Source organism: Gopherus flavomarginatus, chromosome 9 (assembly GCF_025201925.1).
Source record: "Gopherus flavomarginatus isolate rGopFla2 chromosome 9, rGopFla2.mat.asm, whole genome shotgun sequence".
NCBI lineage: Eukaryota > Metazoa > Chordata > Testudines > Testudinidae > Gopherus > Gopherus flavomarginatus.
Genome location: NC_066625.1, coordinates 70,735,339 through 70,759,212, shown reverse-complemented (window position 1 = coordinate 70,759,212; position 23,874 = coordinate 70,735,339). Strand labels below are relative to the sequence as shown.

Sequence of the window (23,874 nt, the reverse complement as noted above, 5' to 3'; positions counted from 1 at the left end):
AGGCAGCAAATTTAAAATGAACTGAAAAACAAACCAACCAAACCAAACCCCCACTTTCACACAATGCATAACTAGACCACTGTTACAAGAAGTCTTTGAGGGCCAGGAATTTATAAAGATTTAAAGAGAAATTGGATGTTTATATGAACAAGAAGATCCAGAGTTATAATAGTGAATGCAAAAAAAAAAAAAGTATTGGAAAGAATATAAAACCTAATGCTTCAGGGTTTAAACCAAACTAACTGCTAGGGTAGTTAGTACTGGTGACCCCTTTCACATAGCAAGCCTTCGTGTGCGACCCCTCTTTTAAATTAAAAACACTTCTTTACATATTTAATACCATTATAAATGCTAGAGACAAAGTGGAGTTTGGGGTGGAGGCAAACAGCTCGCGACTCCCCCCCATATAATAACCTCATGACCCCTTAAGGGGTCCCGACCTCCAGTTTGAGAACCCATGCTAGGGATTAGAAGGAAGCCTTTGCTGGTAGGAGTGATGGGGGTGGGGGAATACAATTATTGGGGGGATTTCTTGTACTTCAGAAGCAACTAGCACTGGCCTCTAGTCCAGAATCCTCTCCAACAGATCACAGGTCTGATCCAGTCTGGCAATTCGTATGTTCCACTGTCCAGGAGATGCTTCCGAGCCAGCTGCCGGAGTAAGGTTATACCCAGGTAGGGATAAGAAAGGGCATTTGTTTGAAAAACACAAGTCCTCACAAGTGCAAGATTGTGTGCTGTCTTACTTTTCAGCCTTTGGTGGGTTTTTTTAATCCTACTTCAAACATGGTGACTGAAGAACAAAGAGAAAGGGGGAGGAGGAGGAGGAGGAGGAGGAAAGATTACTACTAGAGTTAAACAGTGTTGTAGAAGTTTTTGTTTAATGAGAGCAAATTGTTTTAAAAGTGTTGCAAAGCATGTGAGAAACAAGGTAAAAACAAATGTAAATGTAAAGGGCACGTAATGATCCATTTTTTGGAAATCAAAATAATGAACTAAATCCATAAATACTTTCATACTGGATCTGCATCTGTAGCTCCCAGTAATAGCAAAAATTAAAGCCATAGCATAAAAACAGGGCTCAGACTTTACTGCCAACAGCTTAATGAGCACAGGGAAAAGTTTTCAAAAGTGGCTAAGTAACTGCACACTCTTTGGGCTTGTTTTCACTTACTGGAGGGATTGACCCATAGTGATCGAGCTACCAGGGGTCGAGTTAGTGGATCTAGTGAAGACCTGCTAAATCGACCACTGGTCACTCCCACATCGACTCCGGTACTCCACCAGAAAGAGATGCATAAGGCAAGTTGACCGGAGAGATTCTCCTGTCAACCCAGCGCAGTATGGACACCGCAATAGGTCAACCTAAGGTACGTCGACTCCAGCTACGTTACTCATGTAGCTGGAATTGCGTCACTTAGGTAGACTTGGCCCCGTAGTGTAGACCCGCCTTTAAGGGGCTAAGTTACTTTTGAAAGGTCACTTAGGGCAGGTCTACACTATGGCACTAAGTCAACCTAAGTTACGCAACTCCAGCTTTGCGAATAACATAGCTGGAGTTGACATATTTTAGGTCAACTTATTGTGGTGTCTACACTGCACTGAGTTGACAGGAGAAACTCTCTGGTTGACTTACCTTATGCGTCTCATTCTGGTGGAGTACTGGACTTGACGGGAGAGTGATCGGTGGTCAATTTGGCAGGTCTTCACTAGACCTACTAAATCGACCCCTAGTGGATTGATCACCACTTGTCGATCCCCCAGTAAGGGGAGACAAGCCCTAAGTCTCATTGTAAGTCAATGAGACTTAGGCTCCTAGATGACTAAAATTGCTTTTGTCATTAGATGCTTAGTGGGATTTTTAAAGTGTCTAGGAGCCTAAGGAATTAGGCACCTAAAAACTTTTGAAAGTGCCACTAACCAACTATCTACATCTTCAACACCTAAATACGTTTAAAAAGGGCCCACAGCTGCTTTTGAAAGTTTTACAGCCAGATTTAAAATGCCTAGTTTGTCTAAGCTACAAAGTCCGCTGTTGCCATCATCATTAGATCTCCAACAGTGATGAATTGCAGGTTCTAATTTCCTAGTATTTGCTAGGTGCCCATTGACTGTTTAGCTAATTTATTCATGGTATAATTTCATGCAAGTGGTACCTGTATATCTAGTTAAAATTAGATTAAACACAAGGGAAGGGGGATGCAGTTATGCTAGTCACTATCAATCACCTGTGAGGAAGGTCTATATTATGGGCTAGAGGACCCCTTTTCCTCTGACACACCTACTCCAAGGGAAAATGCCACTGCTGCTCCCAGAATTCAGAGTAGCATTGCCAATACCAAGTGTTGAAAAAGAGTCAGGTAGTTCCCTCAAAAGAAAAAAAAAAGGTCAGAGTTAAAAAGTCAGGAGATAAAAATTTTTTGGGGAGTACCTTTTGGATTTTCTACTGGTAGGGTTCACATTTTCATGAGAAATAATTTTTTTTAAATGAATGCAGAGATTCTCATGTACATCCCAAATTCCCCCGACCTCCTCTTCTCACCCCACTGCCCCCTCCCAGTTACCCGCTATTACCCCCAGGACTACCACCTCACCTTACATGTGTGTCTTCTCCAGGGTCCGAGCACCTAATTAACGAAGCCACGCTTGTGCACCTCCACTAACTAGGTGGTTGGCCCTTCATTCTCTCACATGTGGCCATCTGGGCGTGCACCCTAGAGGGAACTATCCGCAGACCACCTGAATGGAGCTTACGGACCACGGTTTGAGAACCTCTCGCTTAGGGCACTGCCCTCTTTTTGTAACAATTAGCAGCTGGAGGCTGGCACTGGGCAAATTTCTGCTCCTCTTGTAAAATAAAGTGTGTGTACAGCATATGAGCATAGTCTCCATGGCATACTTGCTGGGATTCCACTCAGAATACAGGGCTAACTCTCTACAGCCTTGTGCTTTGTGTAGTCATTTACACCTGTGCAAAAGGAGGTGTAAAGATGACATTTTGTTCTGACTCACCATGCACTGGTGTAAATCCATAGTAGGTATAAGGCAAGGAGACCAAGCTGAATATGTGCTGTCCTGTGGGTGGTGCACTTTGCATTCCTTTTCCTCTCATGACATACTCTGGCTAATGTGAAAAAAAAAAACACTGAGCTCCAGGAGAAGCAATACATGACTGATTAGGTCCAAATCCAATTTCTTCAGTAATATCTCCCTCACTGCAGACTAGAATTTCATATACTCCAGTGCAAATTCACTGGACTGTAATGGAGATATTCCACATTTACACCAGTGCAAATGAGATCAGGATCTAACAAATCTATAGCAAACGAAGTTTTAAAACAAAGCAATTTGAGAGTTATTTGAAAAGCAAAGACAAGTTTATTCATCAATTTCACTTTTCCGGTGTTTGGTCTCAGCTGAAACATTAGCCCCGAGTATCTGGCATGTTACAAGTCTCTGAAAATCGGGGCTTGTGACGCAACTGCCTCCTCAACCATCACTACAGTGTTGCTACAGTCACACTTAAAATAGGGCTATCAGGACTGAATCTCTAGCCTAGGCCTGAAAATGCTGTTATAGTAAGTTGATGACGTGGATCCTTCTGGTCTCCTTTAGTTCTTGGACATAAGCCTAAGCTATAAATAAACCCTTGCAACAGCTTTCTTTATCTCTTAAGGACAGAAGATGCCTGCCTTTCAGAGATGTAGAATTTAAATCCTTACTACAGGAAGAGGAGATGGTTTCATTTTACCTTTTTAAAAAACATACATTCAGTATTTCTTTTTAAAAGATCTTTTTAGGGTCTATTCTTGAAACATTTTCCCCTGTACATCTAATGTCTCCAAGACACAGAGTCCCATTTTAAATTAAATTATATGGAGAGATTCATTTGTCAGTGAATTATTACTATTTGCATACAAATTCCATTAAGTCATAATTTAGACTAGTCAGTCAAGAAAAACATGAAAGCAATTTTACTCCAAATCCCTTCATTTTTACATGCATGTGATGGTGTGAATGTATTTCCAGGTTCAAAGTGCTTGACAAAGTTGGATAAGATGAGATCCACAGATGAACAGCACTCCCAACAAGTAGGACTCTTCTATTTGTGGTTTTGGTATTAAAACAGTGGCTCTTCCTATTGTACGTGGGCTCTCTTAAAATGTGTTTAAAAGCACACATTCTTTCAGTTTCACTACACTTACGTGCAACACAAGCATTCAATCCAGAGAAAGAACACAGGATCAATCCATGCAGTAGCATAGTATTAAAAATTAACTAGTCCTATCAAGGTCCAAGGTCTTGCTGCATAACACTAAGACTCCAGAATTAGGTTTACTTTGGCCTTGTTTTCTTACCACCCAGCTATAGTTACAACTGGAGAATCACTAAAAATCACTAAATTGTAGTGATAGGAGAGAGACAAGATGGGTGAGGTAGTATCTTTGGCTGGGCCAACTTCTGTCTCTCTCACCAATAGAAGTTGGTCCAGCCAAAGATATTACTTCACCCACTTCGTCTCTCTAATATCTTGGGACTGACATGGTTACATCACTGCATTCTAATTAGTGATGTCATTCCTTGAAAACACTCAGTTGTGGAGTGACCCAGTCGTTATATGCTCCATGTGCATTTCTGAGAATGAAGGAATATCATCTTCTGCCCAGGAAAAATTAAAACCTCAAGTTTTATAGAGAGGCTGATGTGTGGAGAAAACAAATGGCACTGGTGGCAACCTACAGGGCCATCCTTAACTGCACACAACAGAAGGGAAAACACTTTTGTAAATGAAATAGTAATTAAACCACATTATGCAAACATTCTTTGTATTAAGTGCCTTAAATCCTTTTAGAGAGGAGACCAATCAGTTAGTGCTAAAGACCTAAGCACCCACACCATCCTTCGGTGATGTTTAACTATGTTATAAAAGAAGGTGAGATAAGGATGAACATCCACCCAAATTCTTTTGTTTTTAAACACAGAACTCATGTTTGCCAATATTTCCACTCCCCCTCAGTTTATTTAATAAAAAACAGGTTGTTGTTCATAAGTATCTGCCTCTAAGAGGTGAGCATGACATCAAAACCCAACATATTTTTCAAATTACCTTTCTTGTTTTGAAATGAGGAAAACAAACATTCATCTAAGGCTGTTTACATTATACTACATTTGTTTCAAGTGATCAGAAGTATTTCACCCAATACACTGAACAGAATATTGAAAAAACACGCTCATGAAAGGTAGGAAATAACCTGAACAAAAAGTTTTCAGGAACATGAAAGAAATAACTGTCCCTGCAGGTGTGTATCCTCCTAAGATCAGGGACTGGGTCTTCCTTGGTGAAAAGAACATTGGCAACACAAAGCAATTATAAAATAACCTTAAAAGGTTGTTTTGATGGCCATCTTTTGTTCTGTGTTTGTACACTCTTGCACAATGGACTCCTGGACGCTACCGCAATGCAAATAATAATTAATTAGCAGAACACCACTGAAGTCAATTTTTGTCTCATTCCCTGCACTTTTAGAAATAAAATGACTAAGAATTTCTGGTGTATCTTCATTTAATTCAGTTGGGTAACGGCAGTAATGAATTTGGCCCAGAACACTTGTGAATAATTTAAAATATGACAATATCTTGGAAGAGTTTTGAACCACAACAAACCCAACAAATTCTAAGCAGTGTGTCATTTATCTCTTTAACATAAGATTTATACATTTTAGAACATAGGTATATTCTATTTTTATATGGAAAGGAAAACTGTAGTATAATACTTCAGTTAATTAAATACATATTTGCTAAAGAATGTGTCCATATTTTGTAGATTTTTTTCTAAGCAGGTTATGGAAAAACCTGTCACTGCTTAACTGTCTTCTTATTGTAGTGATGATTGCTCTCTTTGTGAAAGCTTCTGTTTAAGGGATACTTCCCAGAAGCTCAAGACTAGTGATGTACTGTAGATTAAGACAGTGAATGCAGCTGTCATTTGAATGCATGATGGGACAGAATACTTTCATGGTTAAAGTAAGTTCTACATTTTTAAGAATAAATGTTTTGGGGATTAAGTGGAGTTCCAGAGGAAAGGTCACTAATAATCAATAATAGCAGTAAAAGTGCCGATAGTCTTCTCTCACTTCTAGGGAAGAAATAGATGTTATCCTCCGACATCCTGATAAAAGATAAGCAATACTGGACAAGTAACTCAAAAAAAGAGGAGTTTGATTGGGAATCGTAACAATATACACTCTTGGAAACTACGATTGGAAAATATCGGAATAATAATTGGTCATTTATTCACTAAGGGAAGGATTTTCAAAAGCACTGAACATCGCCCTCTCTTCCTATCAAAAATCAACTGACAAATGGTTTTCCTTTAAATATGAGCTTAACTTCAATAGGAGCAGAGTTAGGCCAAATCTTGCTGCTACCTTTACTCACGTGATTAATATTTACTCATGCAAGAAATCTTATTTCAGGTAAAATAGTCTTAATCCAGACTGTAAGACTGGAACCTGACTGTTTAGTGAAGGGCAGGCATGTAAAAGCATTTAAACTGTGCTAGAAGGGTGGGATGGGGTGAGAAGAGAATATTTTATTTACAGTTGAAAATACAGAGCAGTCAACAATCTAGATGGACCTCCCAAAGAAGCTAAACATTCCAGAGAGACACACTCACTATATTTCTAGTATAGTTCAGAGTACAGTACTATAAATCACCCTAACCCTTTGAAGAATGGTAAAACTCAATGCAGTGCTGAAGACTCTGAAGTATATTTTGGTTTCTTCCCAAATAGGATTTTAACTCTCAGCTATGGTTCTTTTTTTTTCCAACTGATAATTAGGCCAGGATTCTAGAAGATTAAAGATAAATCCTGCAAAACACAAACAGGCACAACAGAAGGCCACTTACAGAGATTGACCAGAATCAACCCCTTCCAGATTTCCAAAAGTATTAAGCATAGATATTCTTAGGATATTCAGTTTAAAAATCTATTTATAACACAGAGTGAGATACTTGGGCTTGTGTATTCTTTCTTAATAAAGAAGCAAGATGTTTGGGAGCCATAATTAGATTAATGGAGTCTCAGAGATTTTTGTTTAGGAATGGACAGCAATATCCATTATTCCCAGGAACATTTAAGATGATCGGGGGCTGCTCTAACTTGAACTAACTGGAATCTTAGGGACATGTGTCAGCTGGGCGCTGGCAGAGTGCATCATACTCCAGTCCCTTCCCTCCAACTCCAGGAGCTGCACGGTGGGAAGTGGAGAGTTGACACTGTGCCAAAGGATGTGATGCCCCTGCAGGCAGTTTCCACTCACTTTGTACCACTCATGGGAATGGCACAATGCAGAGAATCTGTTACACAATGAGTAGACTATAGTAGAGCTGATGAGAGAGTGGGGGAGAAATTGATCAAGTTGTGAAGAATAAAGATCTTTGGAAAGATGCAAGTATGCATTATTTAGATGTTTTATTGTAACTTAGAAATGCAAAACAATCACTTGAGTTACTATATATAAATTGCCAGCAGTGGAGTGGCAAAGGACACTGCTCAGAGTTTAGGCTAGTGGCAGAATACTAGCCAAAAGAGACTGGTTTTTAGTCAGGATCTGAATGTTTCAGTTCCTAGATACTTGGAAAAGATTTCTTGTTCACAGAAGAAACTGATCACATCTGTAGTCTTCCACAGCTACATGCACTTTTGTTTTAATGCAAGGTAACCTAGCTGAAAATAGCAATATACTCCCATCTGTGATTGACCTCACCTAGTTTACTGAGTCTAAAAAGGACCGATCTGAACAAACAGCCTCAAATCAAGATTCCAAAAAAGAAATGCCTTAAACTAACTGAAAGCCTAGTGGTTTTGTCTCTTTGGATTGTCTTAGAGAAAGCACTAGTTATCTTTTCAATCTGGCAGGACATATTTTGTGGATTATTTCAGCCTTATCATTATGCAACTTGGTGGAGGGTAGTTTTGAATCATCTATCAAAATCTTGTATACGGCAGAAATTACAGAGTAAAGCTCCCAGGAACGCAAAGATTCAAAGAGTTTCTGGAGTAAGGCTTATTTTATCTTGACTTTTGAGATAACAGAAGCTTCTTTAGAAAGGTGAGGGAGGGTCGGGAACCAGAATTTAAACAAAAAACAAAAAACCACAAAGTGCCTTTCAACAAGATGTCATCTAAAAAAGGGTATGTGAAAACTTCCAAAAGATCAAATATTCTGAAGAGTGTTTCTCACCAAGTTGGCCAATAAAACATTGAGAGAAGATGAAGCAAAAAAGTTACATAATAAACAGCCATAGTGGGTCAGACCAAAGGTCCATCTAGCCTACTACCCTGATGTCTATCTCACATTTGGCTTGCAAGCAAGAATTACTGGCAGTCTTAGTATAATTAATAAAATAAATAATAGAAGACTGGGCTCCAAACCAAAATTCTCACTAATTGCATCTAATTGTATAGGATGGTATGACTAACTCTGGAGGTGCCCTCTTAAATTGAAGGATATTTTCCATCAAAAGCCGCGACTTCTGGTTTTACTGAATTTCTAGTGTTCTTTAGGTTACACTGTTTACATACAATTCCACTTAATGCCATGGCTAAGTGTGGTAATTATACATTCAAGGGTCAGATCCTCAGCTGGTGTCAGATGACAGTTCCATTGACTTCCACGTAGAAACGCCAGGTAACACTACCTGAGAATCTGGCCCCAAATATCTCATTTATTTTAGCACTTACCTAAAATAAAATAATAAAATAAAGTACATCAATTATAATGGCATCTATACAGTAGGAGAGAGCCTTGATAAGAGGAAATGCAATACAACAGTGATAGAATCATCTGTGCACCAGTGGTAGCAATTTTACATTCAGATAACTACTTTCTGGCTCTCCTAGCATGCTATCACACCAAATTTATCCAGCATAGATAAGGGCATGATCCAGTTTCTTTTGAAATCTGACAAAACGTCCCTTGACTTCACTAGCAGTAGACTTGGGTCCTGAGCACTTGAAGTGCCAAGAGTGATTAACGACAATGTTTTTCAATCTGAATTTGCTTTGCTCGTAAGTCACTGGAAACACGAGCTTGCTTTATCTGTATAAACATGATTAAGGTTATATGTTCAATTAGGGCAAATAAAATCTCTTCAGAAGACGCAACAAAGTACAAGGGTGCAATCCTGAAGTCCTTACTCAGGAAAACACACATTTACTTCAATAGACATTTTATAAGCACCTCAGGATTGGACAATAATATGGTGGCAAAAAATGCCTGAGTCGTAACTACGCTACAGGTCCCACTGTTGCTATCAACGGTGGAGTTGTACTGGCTGTGTAGCGCAGATATATTTTTTCATCAGTGTAAAGACAACCTTACAGTGTTTTCTTAAATCTCGGGGGATTATGCAATGGTTATTCCCCTAAACAGTTTAGGGATCTTCAGTGGTTATTTTTCTTCTTCTGTGGGTATGTCTACACTACGGGATTATTCCGATTTTACAGAAACCGCTTTTTTAAAAACAGATTGTATCAAGTCAAGTGCACACGGCCACACTAAGCACATTAATTCAGCAGTGTGCGTCCATGTACCGAGGCTAGCCTCCATTTCCTGAGCATTGCACTGTGGGTAGCTATCCCATAATTCCCACAGTCTCCACCGCCCACTGGAATGCTGGGTTGAGACCCCAGTGCCTGATGGGGCAAAAAACATTGCCGCCGGTGCTTCTGGGTACAGCCTCACCCTTCCCTCCATGAAAGCAGCAGCAGCCAACTGTTCTGCACTTTTTTTTCCTGGGTGAACTGTGCAGATGCCATTCCACAGCAAGCATGGACCCTGCTGAGCTCAAGACAGCAATCATGGACGTTTTAAACATGCATTCTCGTGCAATCAATGCTGAACCGGGACCTGTAAAGCCAGGCGAGGAGGCGGCAGCTACGGCAGAGCAGTGACGAGAGTGATGAGGACATGGACACAGAATTCTGTCAAACTGTGGGCCCCTGCGCTTTGGAGAGCCTGTTGGTAATGGGGCAGGTTCAAGCCATTGAACGCCAATTTTGGGCCCGGGAAACAAGCACAGACTGGTGGAACCACATAGTGTTGCATGTGTGGGACGATTCCCAGTGGCTGCGAAACTTTTGCATGCGTAAGGGTACTTTCATGGAACTTTGTGACTTGCTTTCCCCTGCCTGAAGCGCCAGAATACAAAGATGAGAGCAGCCCTCATAGCTGAGAAGCTTGCAATGCCAGACAGCTAGCGGTCAGTCGGGAATCAATTTGGAGTGGGAAAATCTGGGGGCTGCTGTGATGTAAACTGCTGCTACGAAAGGTTGTGACTCTGGGAAATGTGCAGGTCATAGCTGATGGCTTTGCTGCAATGGGATTCCCTAACTGTGGGGGGGGCGATAGACGGAACCCATATCCCTATCTTGGCACCGGAGCACCAGGGCATCCACTACATAAACCGCAAAGGGTACTTTTCCCTGGTGCTGCAAGCACTGGTGGATCACAAGGGACGTTTCACCAACATCCACATGGGATGGCCGGGAAAGGTCCATGACGCTCGTGTCTTCAGGAACACTACTCTGTTTAGACGGCTGCAGGAAGGGAATTACTTCCCAGACCAGAGAACAATAGTTGGGGATGTTCAAATGCCTGTCGTTATCCTGGGGGACCCAGCCTATCCCTTGATGCCATGGCTCATGAAGCCATACACAGGCAGCCTGGACAGTAGTCAGGAGTTGTTCAACTACAGGCTGAGCAAGTGCAGAATGGTGGTAGAATGTGCATCTGGCCGTTTAAAGGCCCACTGGCGCACATTACTGACTCGCTCAGACCTCAGCCAAACGAATGTCCCCTTTGTTATTGCTGCTTGCTGTGTGCTCCCCAATCTCTGTGAGAGTAAGGGGGAGACCTTTATGGCGGGGTGGGAGGCTGAGGCAAATCACCTAGCCGCTGATTACACACAGCCAGACACCAGGGCAATTAGAAGAGCACACCAGGAAGCGGCGCACATCAGAGAAGCTTTGAAAACTAGTTTCATCACTGGCCAGGGTACAGTGTGACTGTTTTGCTTGTTTCTCCTTGATGAACCCCCCCCCCCCTTGATTGACTCATTCCCTGTAAGCCACCCACCCACCTTCAATCACAGCTTGCTTTCTAAGGAAATAAAGTCACTCTCATTTAAAAACCATGTATTCTTTATTACTTAATTTTAAAAAGAGGGAGAGAACTGACAAGGTAGCCTGACTGTGGTTTGGGAGGAGAATAGTAGGGAAGGAAAAGGCCACTGAAAAAAATTTCATAATAATAAGAGCCATTTGGTTGGGCTGTCCACTGGGGTGGAGTGGGTGAGCGCACGGAGCCTACCCCATGAGTTCTTATTCATCTGGTGGGTAAGGAGGCTAAGGAACATGATGAGGGGGGAGGGTGGTTATAGAGTGCCGCTGCAGCCCCTGTCTGATCCTGCTGCCATTCCTGAAGCTCCATCATATGCCGGAGCATGTCAGTTTGATCACGCAGCAGCCCCAGAGTTGTATCCCACCACCGCTGATCTTCCTGCCTCCACCTCTCATCTCGAGCGTCCCTTCTGTCCTCACGTTCACTGGCATCTTTCCTGTACTTTGCTACCATGTCCTTCCACTCATTCAGATGAGCTCTTTCATTGCAGGTCACTTCCATGATTTCCGAGAACATTTCGTCTCGCGTCTTTTTTTTCCGCTGACTTATCTGAGATAACCTTCGGGATGGAGTAGGGAGGCTTGAAAAATTTCCAGCTGCATAAGGGAGGGGAAAAAAGGGAGAGAAGTATTTAAAAAGATACATTTTACAGAACAATGGTCATACTCTTTCACGGTGAACAACACTATTCACCTTACATGGTGCATGTGTTTTCACTACAAGGTTGCATTTTGCATCTTAATATTGAGTGCCTGCAGCTTTGGTGTTACAGATCACAGATGCAGGTCCAGGCAGCAGAATTCAGCTTGCATGCGGCCATGGTAAGCCATTGTCTTTCGTCTTCTGCAGCCTTCATCTATCCAGCACCCTCCTTTCTCAAATAGCAAGCAAAGCCCGTTAAGTGCTGCTTCTTTCCTGTTAATGTGCAGCAGGAGAAACCACCCCGTGGCTGGTATCGTGGAAGATCACTGCTAAACACCCACCTTTCTGCCCCCTCCCACAACCGCATGGCTGGTAGCAGGAAATATCCCTGCCAGCCAAACGTGGAAAAGCTCAGCACCAATCGCGCCTCCCCCCTTTCCCCCGCTTGGCTACCTGCAGGGAAGGAGTTCTTTTAAGCCACTGGCAAACAGCCCAGTAGGAATGGCCATGTCTGTCCCCTTAATTAAATTCTTGAATTTCAACCTGGTTACCATGAATGATACCACTCTCCTGATGATAACACAGTGAGATAAAGAACGGATGTTGCTTGAATGCCAGCAATCACCGGGACCATACCCAGCTAGGCTTTGTCATGCAATGATACCAGATTACTTGCTACATGCATAGTGTAGTCAAGTGTCCTTTCATGGAGGAAGGAATAAAGCAGCGCTGCCCAGAAATCTTCTGCAAAGGCTTTTGGAGTACCTCCAGGAGAGGTTCATGGAGATGTCCCTGGAGGATTTCCACTCCATCCCTAGACATGTTAACAGACTTTTCCAATAACTGTACTGGCCGCAAATGTAGCCCAAGTCCTCAGGGCAAATTAATCATTAAACGCTTGCTTTTAAACCATGTCTTATATTTACAAGGTACACTCACCAGAGGTCCCTTCCATGGCTTCATTGTCTGGGATAATTGCTTGGGAGGGCTGGGAGGGTAATTCCGTCAGGGTGAGAAAAAGCTCCTGGCTGTTGGGGAGAACGGAGTGCTGTGTGCTCTCTACAAGCTCGTCCTCCTCATCTTCCCCATCCGCAGAATTCTCAGCCATGGCTGCGATTACCACCCCCACCTCGGAATCCACAGACAGGAGTGGGGTACTGGTGGCGGACCCCCCAAGAATTGCATGCAGCTCAGCATAGAAGCGGCATGTTTTTGGCCCTGCCCCGGACTTTCCATTTGCATCTTTGGTTTTCTGGTAGGCTTGTCTGAGCTCCTTAACTTTCACACAGCACTGTACTGAGTCCCTGGTGTGGCCTTTCTGCACCATGTCCTTGGTAATTTTTTCAAATGTTTTTTCATTTCGTCTTTTGGAACGGAGTTCTGTTAGCATGGAATCCTCTCCCCATACAGCGATCAGATCCAGTACCTCCCGTGTGGTCCATGCTGGAGCTCTTTTTTGATTCTCAGGAGACTGCATTGTTACCTGTGCTGATGAGCTCTGCGTGGTCACCTGTGCTGGTGAGCTCTCCACGCTGGCCAAACAGGAAATGAAATTCAAAAAGTTCTCAGGGCTTTTCCCGTCTACCTGGCCAGTGCATCCGAGTTCAGATGGCTTTCTAGAGCAGTCACAATGGTGCACTGTGGGATAGCTCCCGGAGGCCAATACCGTCGAATTGCGGCCACACTAATCCTAATCTGACATGGCAATATCGATTTCAGCACTACTCCCCTCGTTGGGGAGGAGTACAGAAATCGGTTTTAAGAGCTCTTTATTTCAATATAAAGGGCTTCATTGTGTGGACGGGTGCAGCGTAAAATTGGTTCAATGCTGCTAAATTCGGTATAAACGCATACTGTAGACCAGACCTAAGACACAGCATTCTTCACATTCTTAAAGGTGTTTCAACATTGGACTACTTTACTCTGCAAAGTCTTTTGTAAACAAGACAATCCTCTGAGTCATTACAAATACACTGAATAGAAACAGACCTACAAGAGCCTAAGGTACCAGCGGAATTATTGTCTCTTATACCTTTCTGAAATTAATGCAAATCAATTCTTCCTTGTTTAATAGAAACTGATTCCCATCTGATACTCGAAAAAATGCCACCCTAAAACACCACTTCCCTCTCTCGTTCCAATTAATAGAGATATACAGTTTGAGCACTTAAAAGTGAATCATAGAGCCCTCTATCCCTTGCTATAGCTACACCATTTTACATGTTTCTCACTGATACAGAAAGCAATGACAACCTTTCCTACTATCACTGGCCCCATTCTTGAGGTCAATAATATCTAGTCACAATTAAACCACTCAAGGATTAAATGCACGCTGCACATAAGTATTGGGAATCTGAAGCTGATGCTCAGTTTTTCCATGCACTCTGTAGGTATTCCCACCCCAAGGGTTCAGCACAAACAAGTACCAATGCACAAATTCCAAGGGACAGTGCAAGAGCTCACATCCCAGGTGCTTAGTTTCCAGAGGACTGCATACACTTGTGGGGGAAGCTGGTGGAAGCAAATTCCCCAACGCACTATGCACAATATATTTTAGTGGCATCACAAGCTGTATATGACTTACAGTAGTGCAAATAAACAAGAGACCACAAGCACCTCAAATCAAAGCTCTGCCCAGGACAGGGCATCACAGTGTGTTTGAGGTTGTAGCTCATGCCCCTTTGTTAAATCCCCCTTTTTAAATAATTCTGCAGTGGATTGTCTCACTTTTCTTCCAGTTTCAGGCAGTTTTCCCTTTTAATGGCCTCAGCACTTCTGATAATTTGCAAAAATTCTTCCACCACTTCCTACTGTTTTGAACACTGGGGTGGGGGTGGGGAGCTCAGGCTGCATCTCATTCAATTTCTCCTCTCAGCCAGTGGTTGCACAGATGTTGCTCCCTAACTCTGCCACTGCACTTTGCAGCCCTAGTTTAGGGTCCCTGATTCGGTATCTGGTGAGAGCCACTCTTTTTATGCGGTCACTATCTGCCCCGGGGGCCAGCAGAGCCTCAGCTCCATCCCCTGGGGGCTGGTACGTGCGTGCGTGTGGATCCCAGTCCGCGCCCCGCCGCAGAGGGGAGATCCCTGGCGCACGGCCAGCAGATGGCCTGGTGCACACGCCGCACCGCGCGTACACACACCTGGGGTGCGGTCCCACGCACGCTGCTGCTCCCCGCTCCCCAGTCCCCACCCAGCGCGCACGCGCGCCGCGGCCCTATGCGCCGCAGGCGACTGCACTGCGCGCGCGCCAGCTCACCTGGTTCGCGCGCCCCATCTATCACCCTCGGCTACTCCCTCGGGCGCGAGCTGTGCTCGCGCGGGCCGGTGACTGCCCGTTCGGTGCGGCGGGAGGGAGGGAACGCAGAGCCATCCGGGTCCTGCTCGGTGCTGGCAGCCGCCGCGCCGCACTGCCGGCCCCGGAGAGCGGGGAGCCAGGCCGCCTGGCCCCGTCGCAGCCTGTAGGTCTGCGAGGCCGCCATGCATCTGCACCAGGTGCTCACCGGTGCCGTCAACCCCGGGGACAACTGCTACTCGGTGGGCAGCGTCGGGGACATCCCCTTCACGGTGAGGGCGGTGCGGGGCCGGGTGAGGTAGCAGGATCGCTGGGCGGGGCTTGGGGGTAATTAAGGATGCTGGGTAATTATAGCTGGGGCAGTGGGTTGGGGTAGTTAGCTGGGGGTAGTAGGGTGGGAGTAATGAAGGGTGGGGTAATTAGCTGGGATAATTAAGGGTGGGGCAGTGGGATGGGGTAATGAAGGGTGGGGTAATTAGCTGGGGATAATTAAGGGTGGGGCAGTGGGATGGGGTAATGAAGGTTGGGGTAATTAGCTGGGGGTACTAGCGTGGGGGTAATTATAGCTGGGGCAGTGGGATGGGGTAGTTAGCTGGGGGTAGTAGGGTGGGAGTAATGAAGGGTGGGGTAATTAGCTGGGGATAATTAAGGGTGGGGCAGTGGGATGGGGTAATGAAGGGTGGGGTAATTAGCTGGGGGTACTAGCGTGGGGGTAATTATAGCTGGGGCAGTGGCGTGGGGTCAGGAAGGTGATGGTGGGGTGATGACTAGGTGCATGGTGGTGGGTAGTTATGATCTCATGGTGGGCTAGGAATTTCATATTGAGATGCTCCAGTACAGAAAATGACTGGGGAGAGGGGGGAAATAACCCACCCATTCAGTCCTTTGGTGTCTGTTTCCCGTGCAGCGATTCCCCTAGCTCCCACTGGGGGAAGGGGGCAGGATCTGCTGTTTTACACTCCCAGAACACAGCAGCAGATGGGGCCTGGGATTTGAGGATGCACTTGTCACCTCTAGCTGGTGTTGAGGGCCTACCTGACATTGTGAAGATGGAAGAGGGAGGGAGACCAATCAGCTACATGTCCCTGGTTTTTTTGTGTGCAAGGAATAAAATAGCTAATAGTATGGCTATTTGCAATGAAAAGAAAAATTCATTTGGAACAATCTTCTTAAATACCCCATCCGCTATTGGTGAACAATTGGTCTTCTGTTACTATGAGGCACTGAGAAATTAAATATTAATTCCTTTACAAAAGCTTCCCTTAATATAAGTGAAAACGGATAAGATATTCAAAACAGTTTGGTAGAGCCTAATAATTTATAGTTGGAGTTGATTTATTTATGATCCATTGGCCTCTCTTTCCCTCATTTTAATGTAAACATAATCATCACTGATTTGGTTTATGATGTGACTGATTTCAATGAAGGATCAGCTTCTGCAGTGTTTAATTTAATCCGTATTTGACTATTTGAAGAGGAATTGTGTCTTACTAGGTTTTGTGATAACTTTTACCAGCCATCATTCCAGGCCTGAACTAGTTCTTGGTTAAGTGATATAAAGCATGGTTTTCATTCTAAAAGAACTGTGGGTAGACTAGTAGAGCATTTCAAACCCTGCTTCGTCTTATCATAACTCTCTTTTTAATAACAGATGGTTAAAAAGCTGCAAGATATAAAGGGGACTAAGACTGAGCATTTTCCCTGTTGTGCTGCTATGCAGGGCTACTGAGATCTAAGGGCATTGTGTGGCTGCTGTTACTTTTGACAGTCATAAAATAATATATTGTAGTATTCTTTCCATTATAATGGCCTGGAGAGTCAGTTCATAATATGCTGCCTTTGTAATATAAAATTTATTTTTGTTAATACCTGTTTGTGAGTGTTGTAAAACTATGAATGATATCCTTTTGCAATACAAGAATACCAAAGTCATGTTTTAGAAAAATGCAGAATCATTACGTGGTTCACTTTAATTGTAGAATTCTATATAAAGCACCTCAGCCTCTCCTCTGGCTATTGTCTGCAACTTTATTATGTTAAATTAAATTAAAAAGGAACTAGCAAGTGATATATGTAAGAGAAAACATATCACATGATCTTGCTCTGTTGTAACTGTCTGCTTCCCATTCTGTCTTTTTTCACTCTTGGCTTATTATTTCTTGTTGTTTTAAGCCCTGAGCCTGCAGTAAGCTTTGTGCAAGTGCATAGGTCTTCCTGTGCAGGACTCATTCCAGGATCAGGGCCTTAATGCCTAACATAGATTAACATGTCTGCCACAGGAGATTTACAATGTTGATTTCTTTTGTTAAGCATTATGCACACCTATAGTACTGTATTATTATAGGTAGGGCCCTACCAAATTCACAGCTGTGAAAAACGCAACATGGACCTTGAAACCTGATCTCCCCTGTGAAATCTGGCATGCAGCGCATCTACCCTATGCAGGGTTCCAGCTGCTACTCCCGGCTGGGGATGAGGAGGGACAATACTTTCTTTTCTCCTGCAGGGGCCGCTCCTGTAGCAGGCCAGACGCATCTCTGGCATCTCCCCTGGCTGCCGGAAGCTCGGCGGTTCCAGTTGTCACCTCCCCGCACGGAGATGCTGCAGCTCCAGCTGTCAGTTCCCCACTAGGATAGGAGACTACCAGAAAAACCAGATATATGTAAACGACTCCACCACCCTGCCCTCAGACCCTGTGACCTTCACTTCTGCATTGCTGTGGGCAGTAGTGCTGGCTTTAGAGCTGAGCGCCCGGCCAGCAGCCTTCCTCCCTGGCTGCCCATATCTAAAGGCAGTGTCCCTGCCAGCAGCAGGGCAGAAGTAAGTGTGGCATCCCACAACCTCCCAATAATAGCCTTGTGACCCTCCCACCGACTGCCTTTTGGGTTACACTACCATGAAATTTCAGATGTAAATATCTGAAAATATGAAAATGACTAATTTTAACACCACCTCCCCACACTCCTGGCTGTGAAATTTACCAAAATGGATCCTGAATTTGGTAGGGCCCTAGTTATAGGCCTAGCTGATAGTGATGCTTATAGTTAAGCCAACTCCTGTCTTCAATTGCCGAAAGCGTTGTGAAACTATAATAGTTTGGGCTGAAATATTCCATTGTTGTTTTCTGCCTTCATCTGATTTTTTTTTTAAAGTTTTAGCAAAAATTGTGCAGCTTTTTTTCAGATTGAGGTTACAGAAAATAGGTAGTTTTAATGGTGGTATTGTTTTTACAGCTGTTTCTTTGAAGAGCTCTAGTGCTGCCAAGATATGCTGCAGAAATTTGAAATTTCCCATTGGTAGAGTCCTGTAGCCCTATTTGGATTAATTATATACTGGGAATATGCCATTTGCTCATACTCAGAGCTTGTTAGAGGACGGCTGCTAAAATATCCAAATGTTCTAATCTGAATAGAGCATAATCCCTTCCCCCAGCAATCATCTATACCATACATTTTGCTTAGACTCGCTTAGCTCCAGATAGCAACTTGACCGTTATCTCAGGGAAAGACTCAGAGTACTGGGCTGAAGTCTACTCTACACTTAAAACTCAAGTTGACATAGCTGCTGTGCCCCAGAGCACCATCGCTATGCAAACCTAACTGTTGGTTGATGCAGTTAGAATGATGGAAGAATGTTTCTGTTGACCTATCTACAATTGCTCAGAGGTGGAGTTCCTATAGCAGCGAGAAAAACCCTTGTGTCACGGTAGTCTGCATCTACACTATGAGATTACAGTGGCACAGCAACTGCACCATAGTTCTGCTGTTTAGTGCCATAGTATAGACGTGGCCTGAGAGACAGTTGTAGACCATGGCCTGATCTACATTACACGGTTAGGTCAACACATGGCATCTTATGTCGAGCTATCTGTGAAAGGGCCTTCACTTAAAATTTGGCTCCTGCTGACATAAGTACCTCTCTACACCACTTCAATAACGCCACTTCCTTGGGTGGGGTAGAGTCTCAGAATGTAATTTACTGGCACTGTGTTGATCTTGGACACCACATTGTTTATATTGACTGTTACTGGCTTTCAAGAGCTGTCCCACAATGCTCTCCACTGACAATACAATTGTCAAGCGTTCCTGGTGAGGGTGTGCACTGCCGACGCAAGGAGCCAAGTGTGCGCACACACAACTGATTAAATAACTGCGGTGACTGTATAACGACATAAATTAGGTCAATATAATTTTGTAGCGTAGACATGGCCCATGAGTTCCCATTTCAGCTCCTCTGCTGACTGGTTCTAATAATTTTATGTACCTCACAGCTCCTTCATCAGGAGGTAGGAAGTATCAGTCCCCACATCTTACAGATGAGTAACAGGAGAGGTTGGACAGTTACTGCTGCTGGGATTCTGTGCCACTGTGCAATACAGTATTTGTGCAGAATTAATGTTCCCCGCAGAATTTTATTTTTTCACACAATTTGTGATTTCCACCAAAATGCCTCCTTTTTCTGGTTTTGCATGTTTCAGACGTATTGGTTAGGTATACACGTAATGTCTGCATATACATGAGCACTCTTCACCCTGAATTGCACTCTGTGTGTGTCTGACCCTAGTGGCACTGCCCTCTTATATTCCCTTTCAGCCTGAACCCGCCCCCCTCCACTTTCACCTATCGCTGCAGCCCTTCCCCAGCACCTCCACCTTACATGGGCACATTCATACGACTTCCAGAGAAGGTGTATTGGCTGGTGAACCATGTACACAACACAACCCACACAAACACATACATACACTCTACCCTGGGCTTCCCTTCCCCATGCTAACCACCCTCTAGCTTCCAACTAAACTACCGCTAGCTCACCAAACCCCTTTCTGCTACAGTGGCATGACTCAAAAACCTTACAATACACATAGTTTGAACTTGGACAAGACCTGGCAGACAGACACAAATCAGTCCTTAAGGATCCTAGTGCCCTTTTAAGCTAGGTCATTACAATACTTTTGTATAACATACTTTTGTATAATGACTTTGTTTAAATGAAATGTTTAGTATCACCGAAACAGAAGATAACTGTCAACAAAGATACATCAAGGTCTGTATTAATATACTTGGTAAGGAATCTTTTTGTCAAAAAACATTTCCTGGATCTCTTTTGTTATCTGTGTTGTTACAGACATGTTTGCTAACAGATATTTTGAAATTACCAAAATAATTGAAATTGGCATGATATTTTGAGAAATAAAATATGCAGAATTTTAAAATATTGTGCGCAGAATTTTTAATTTTTTGAGCAGAATTCCCCTAGAGGTAGACAGTGTGATCTTCTGCATAGGTGAGGATAGAATCAAGGGGATAGATTTTTGTGGTGGACTTCTCAGAAGAAACAGCCCAGTTGGAAAAAGCAGAGGTGACTTCACTCATGTTACTTGTCTTTTGCAGCCTAGGTTCCCCCAAGGTTATAACATGGGTAACTAATGTGATTTTAGAAGGTGTTAAACTGTCTGCATAAGATGTTTCAAACTACATTTGCTCAAATTATTTAGCTAATACTGTTTAAAGCAGCACCTTTTTTTGTTGTTTAGACAGGGCTAAGTCATAGTTCAGTCGTTGCTCTGCTGCTGAAGCACCTCAATTCTATGCTGCCCCTTACTCATTGTAATGTACCAATCGAGCCTTATGTAACATTTGGTAAGACAATATCATAATATGTACACGCAAGCTAAACGAAAGCCCCATAGACGATTTTAGTTCTGTACTTTTGACTACAAGCTGGCCTCTACCCAAAGACAATTTTATTTAAAGTCTAAGCAGCGTTTGGTCATTTTGTTGCGTTCAGAGAATGAAACACTCTTTTTATCAAAATCAAACTCTTTTCATAACACTGATTTCAGTTGAGCTATATTTTTGATAGAATTATTTGGCTGAAAATTTTTGAACAAGCTGTATTTAAAATATGTCTGCAGACAGTCTGAAACAGAAGAGAGGTGGGAACAGCCTGGTGGCCCACAACTTGTCCCCTCAGCATAGCATACAGATAACAGTGCCAAGTTGTGAACTGAGAATTAGTCCTGGGTTATGAGAAATAATGTCTCCCCTCCTGCCCCTTGTCCAACCCCAACTGTTTCATGCTTGGTACTCCTACTCCACTCATGAAGATAGGAGTAGCCTTTACTCTGCTTGTGATCCTTCCACATAGGAGGGGAGTTGGCTAGTGGAACCCCTGTCCTTCTCCCCAAATACCTGTTGTATAGTGCTGTTCAGAGAGTCCCAGTGCAGCTGAGCTCAACAGGTGCTAGGGTAGTGACTTCCTTGCATAGCCTGCTGAAATACTGCTTCACCCCATGCACAGTAGAACTGTGGTGGTCTTGCTGCAAGAGGCTTCCCCCATCCACACTTCCCATGAAAAAGGAGGCTCTCATATTTGTGTGAACGCTTCTATTCATCTCATTAGGTTGTGAATTCTGAAATCTGTCTCTTATTCCTCAAACTTTTCTATACGTATGAGGCCTGTTTACCCTCTAATCCTTTGTAGCATATAGCTATACCAGCAAACCCTCCAAGTGGAGATGCAGCTTATACCAGCAAAAGAGTCCTTTTACATGTATAGCTTATATCAGTTTCCCAAACATGGATTTTTTTGCCAGAATAACTGCATCTTCACCAGCGCTTTTACTGGCATAGGTTGTTGATTAGAGTCATGTTTTTTTCCACATTCCTAATCCAACATAGCTACGTCAGCAAAGCTTTTAAGTGTAACCCAGGCCTCAAAATACTGGGAAAGTGTCCCATAAGTTTGTACCCTTAACTTTGCACAAGCATCAGTCACTGTTGGCAAGTAGATTAAATCTTCTGGCTGCTGTCTAACTTGATGATTTGTCAGAGGCTGATGGCTGTATATTAATGTGGCCCCTCTGCCCACCAAAGCAGCCAAGGTGAATAAAAATTATTAAAATAGAATTGTAGGACTGGAAGGGACCTCCAGAAGTCATCTAGTCCAGTCCCCTGCACTCATGGCAAGACTAAGTATTATCTAAAGCTGGTTTTATCTGACTGGTGTTTGGAGACTATTAAGAGCAGGTTAGGCAATCATGGAGATTCCATAACCTCCCTAGGCAATTTATTACAGTGTTTAACTATCCTAACCATTAGGAAGTTTTTCTTAATGTCCAACATAAACTGCCCTTGCAGCAAATTATGCCTGTTGCTCCTTGTCCTATCCTCAGAGGTTAAAGGGAACAATTTACCTCCCTCCTCCTTGTAACAACCTTTTATGTACTTAAAAACTTATGTCTGCCCCCCCCCACCCCTCCTTCCCCCAGTCTTCTCTTCTCTAAACTAAACAAATCCATTTTTTTCAATCTTCCCTCATTAGGTCATGTTGTCTAGACCTTGATCATTTTTGTTGCTCTTCTCTGGACTTTCTCCAGTTTGTCCACATCTTTCCTGAAATGTGGTGCCCAGAACTGGACACAATACTCTAGTTGAGACCTAATCAGCATGGAGTAGAGTGGAAGAATTACTTCTCGTTTCTTGTTTATAGCACTCCTGCTAATACGTCCCAGAATTATGTTCGCTTTTTTTGAAGAGTGTTACACTGTTGACTCATATTTACCGTGTGATCCACTATGACTAAGGCTAAGATTTTGTCAGGGATATTTTTAGTAAAAGTCACAGACAGGTCATGGGCAATAAAGAAAAATTCCTGGAAGCCTGTGACCTGTCCATGACTTTTACTAAAAGTATCTGTGAGAAAATGGGGAGCTCAGCTTCGGGGTCCCCAAACTGGTTGCAGTGGCTGGGCAGCTGTAGGGGCTCGCTCTGAGCTCTGGGGGAACCCCACAGCTCTTGGCCACTGGGTCTGTAGTCACGGAGGTTGCTTGAAGTCACAGATTCTGTGACTTCCGCTTCCACCGTGAAAAAATTGTGGCCTTAACTATAAGCCCCCAATCCCTTTCCACGGAACTTTTTCCTAGGCAGTCCTTTCCCATATTGTGTGTGTGTGTAACTGATTGTTCGTTTTTAAGTGGATTACAGTACATTTGTCCTTATTGACGTTTTATCCTATTTACTTCAGACCATTTCTCCAGATCATTTTGAATTTTAATCCTATTCTCTAAAGCACTTGCCACCTCTCCCAGCTTGGTATCGTCCTCAAACTTTATAAGTGTACTCTCTATGCCATGATGTAAGTCATTGATGAAGATATTGAACAGAACCGGGCCCAGAATTGATCCCTGCAGAACCCTACTCGATATGCCCATTCAGCTTGACTGATCAGTGAACTACTGATTATTACTCTCTGGGAACAGTTTTCCAACCAGTAATGCACCCACCTTACAGTAACTCCATCTCCGTTGTATTTCCCTAGTTTATTTATGAGGTCATGTGAGACAGTATCAGAAACCTTACTAAAGTCAAGATATACAACATTTACTGCTTTCTTCTCTGTCTGTAAGGCTTGCTATCCTGTCAAAGAAAGCTATTAGGTTGGTTCTACATGGTTTGTTCTTGAAAAATCCATGCTGACTGTTACTTATCTCCTTATTATCTTCTAGACTTTTGCAAATTGTTTGCTTAATTATTTGCTACATTATCTTTCCAGGTACTGAAGTTAAGCTAACTGGTCTATATTTCCCCAGGTTGTCCTTATTTCACTTTTATAAAATGGCAGTATATTTGCATTTTTTCCATTCCTCTGGAATCGCTCTCATCTTCCATGACTTTTCAAAGATAATCGCCAATGGCTCAGATATCTCCTCAGTCAGTTCCCTCAGTATTCTAGGATGTATTTCATCAGGCC

General features: G+C 43.2%; 3 protein-coding genes across 9 annotated transcripts in view; 1 reads left to right on the top strand and 2 right to left on the bottom strand.

Moving 5' to 3' along the window:
* The window catches only part of SEMA6D (semaphorin 6D), a 1,021,199-nt gene extending 1,005,790 nt beyond the window's left edge, over positions 1-15,409 (bottom strand). Inside the window, exon 1 of one of the 2 annotated variants that reach the window (XM_050966889.1) lies at positions 15,332-15,409. The gene's annotated coding sequence lies outside the window, so the exon portion shown is untranslated. Of the gene's footprint in view, positions 1-15,087; positions 15,187-15,331 lie in introns of those variants that run through there. The other variant, XM_050966886.1, reaches the window with a different exon arrangement.
* On the bottom strand, positions 11,237-15,024 carry LOC127057815 (uncharacterized). Its single transcript, XM_050966922.1, has 3 exons — positions 14,972-15,024; positions 12,769-13,361; positions 11,237-11,783 (listed from the first exon to the last, which is right to left on the bottom strand). The coding sequence occupies exons 2-3, from the start codon at positions 13,304-13,306 to the stop codon at positions 11,392-11,394; spliced, it is 930 nt and encodes a 309-aa protein (XP_050822879.1). The 5' UTR covers positions 13,307-13,361; positions 14,972-15,024; the 3' UTR covers positions 11,237-11,391.
* Positions 15,197-23,874, top strand: part of DMXL2 (Dmx like 2) — a 153,260-nt gene continuing 144,582 nt past the window's right edge. For 3 of the 6 annotated variants that reach the window (XR_007776179.1, XM_050966857.1, XM_050966858.1), the window contains exon 1: positions 15,207-15,395. Coding sequence is in view for 5 of the 6 variants with exons in the window: in XM_050966857.1 (XP_050822814.1) it covers positions 15,309-15,395 (87 nt within the window). In the remaining variant the exon portion in view is untranslated. Of the gene's footprint in view, positions 15,396-23,874 lie in introns of all 6 variants that reach the window. The other 3 variants (XM_050966859.1, XM_050966860.1, XM_050966862.1) reach the window with 2 other exon arrangements.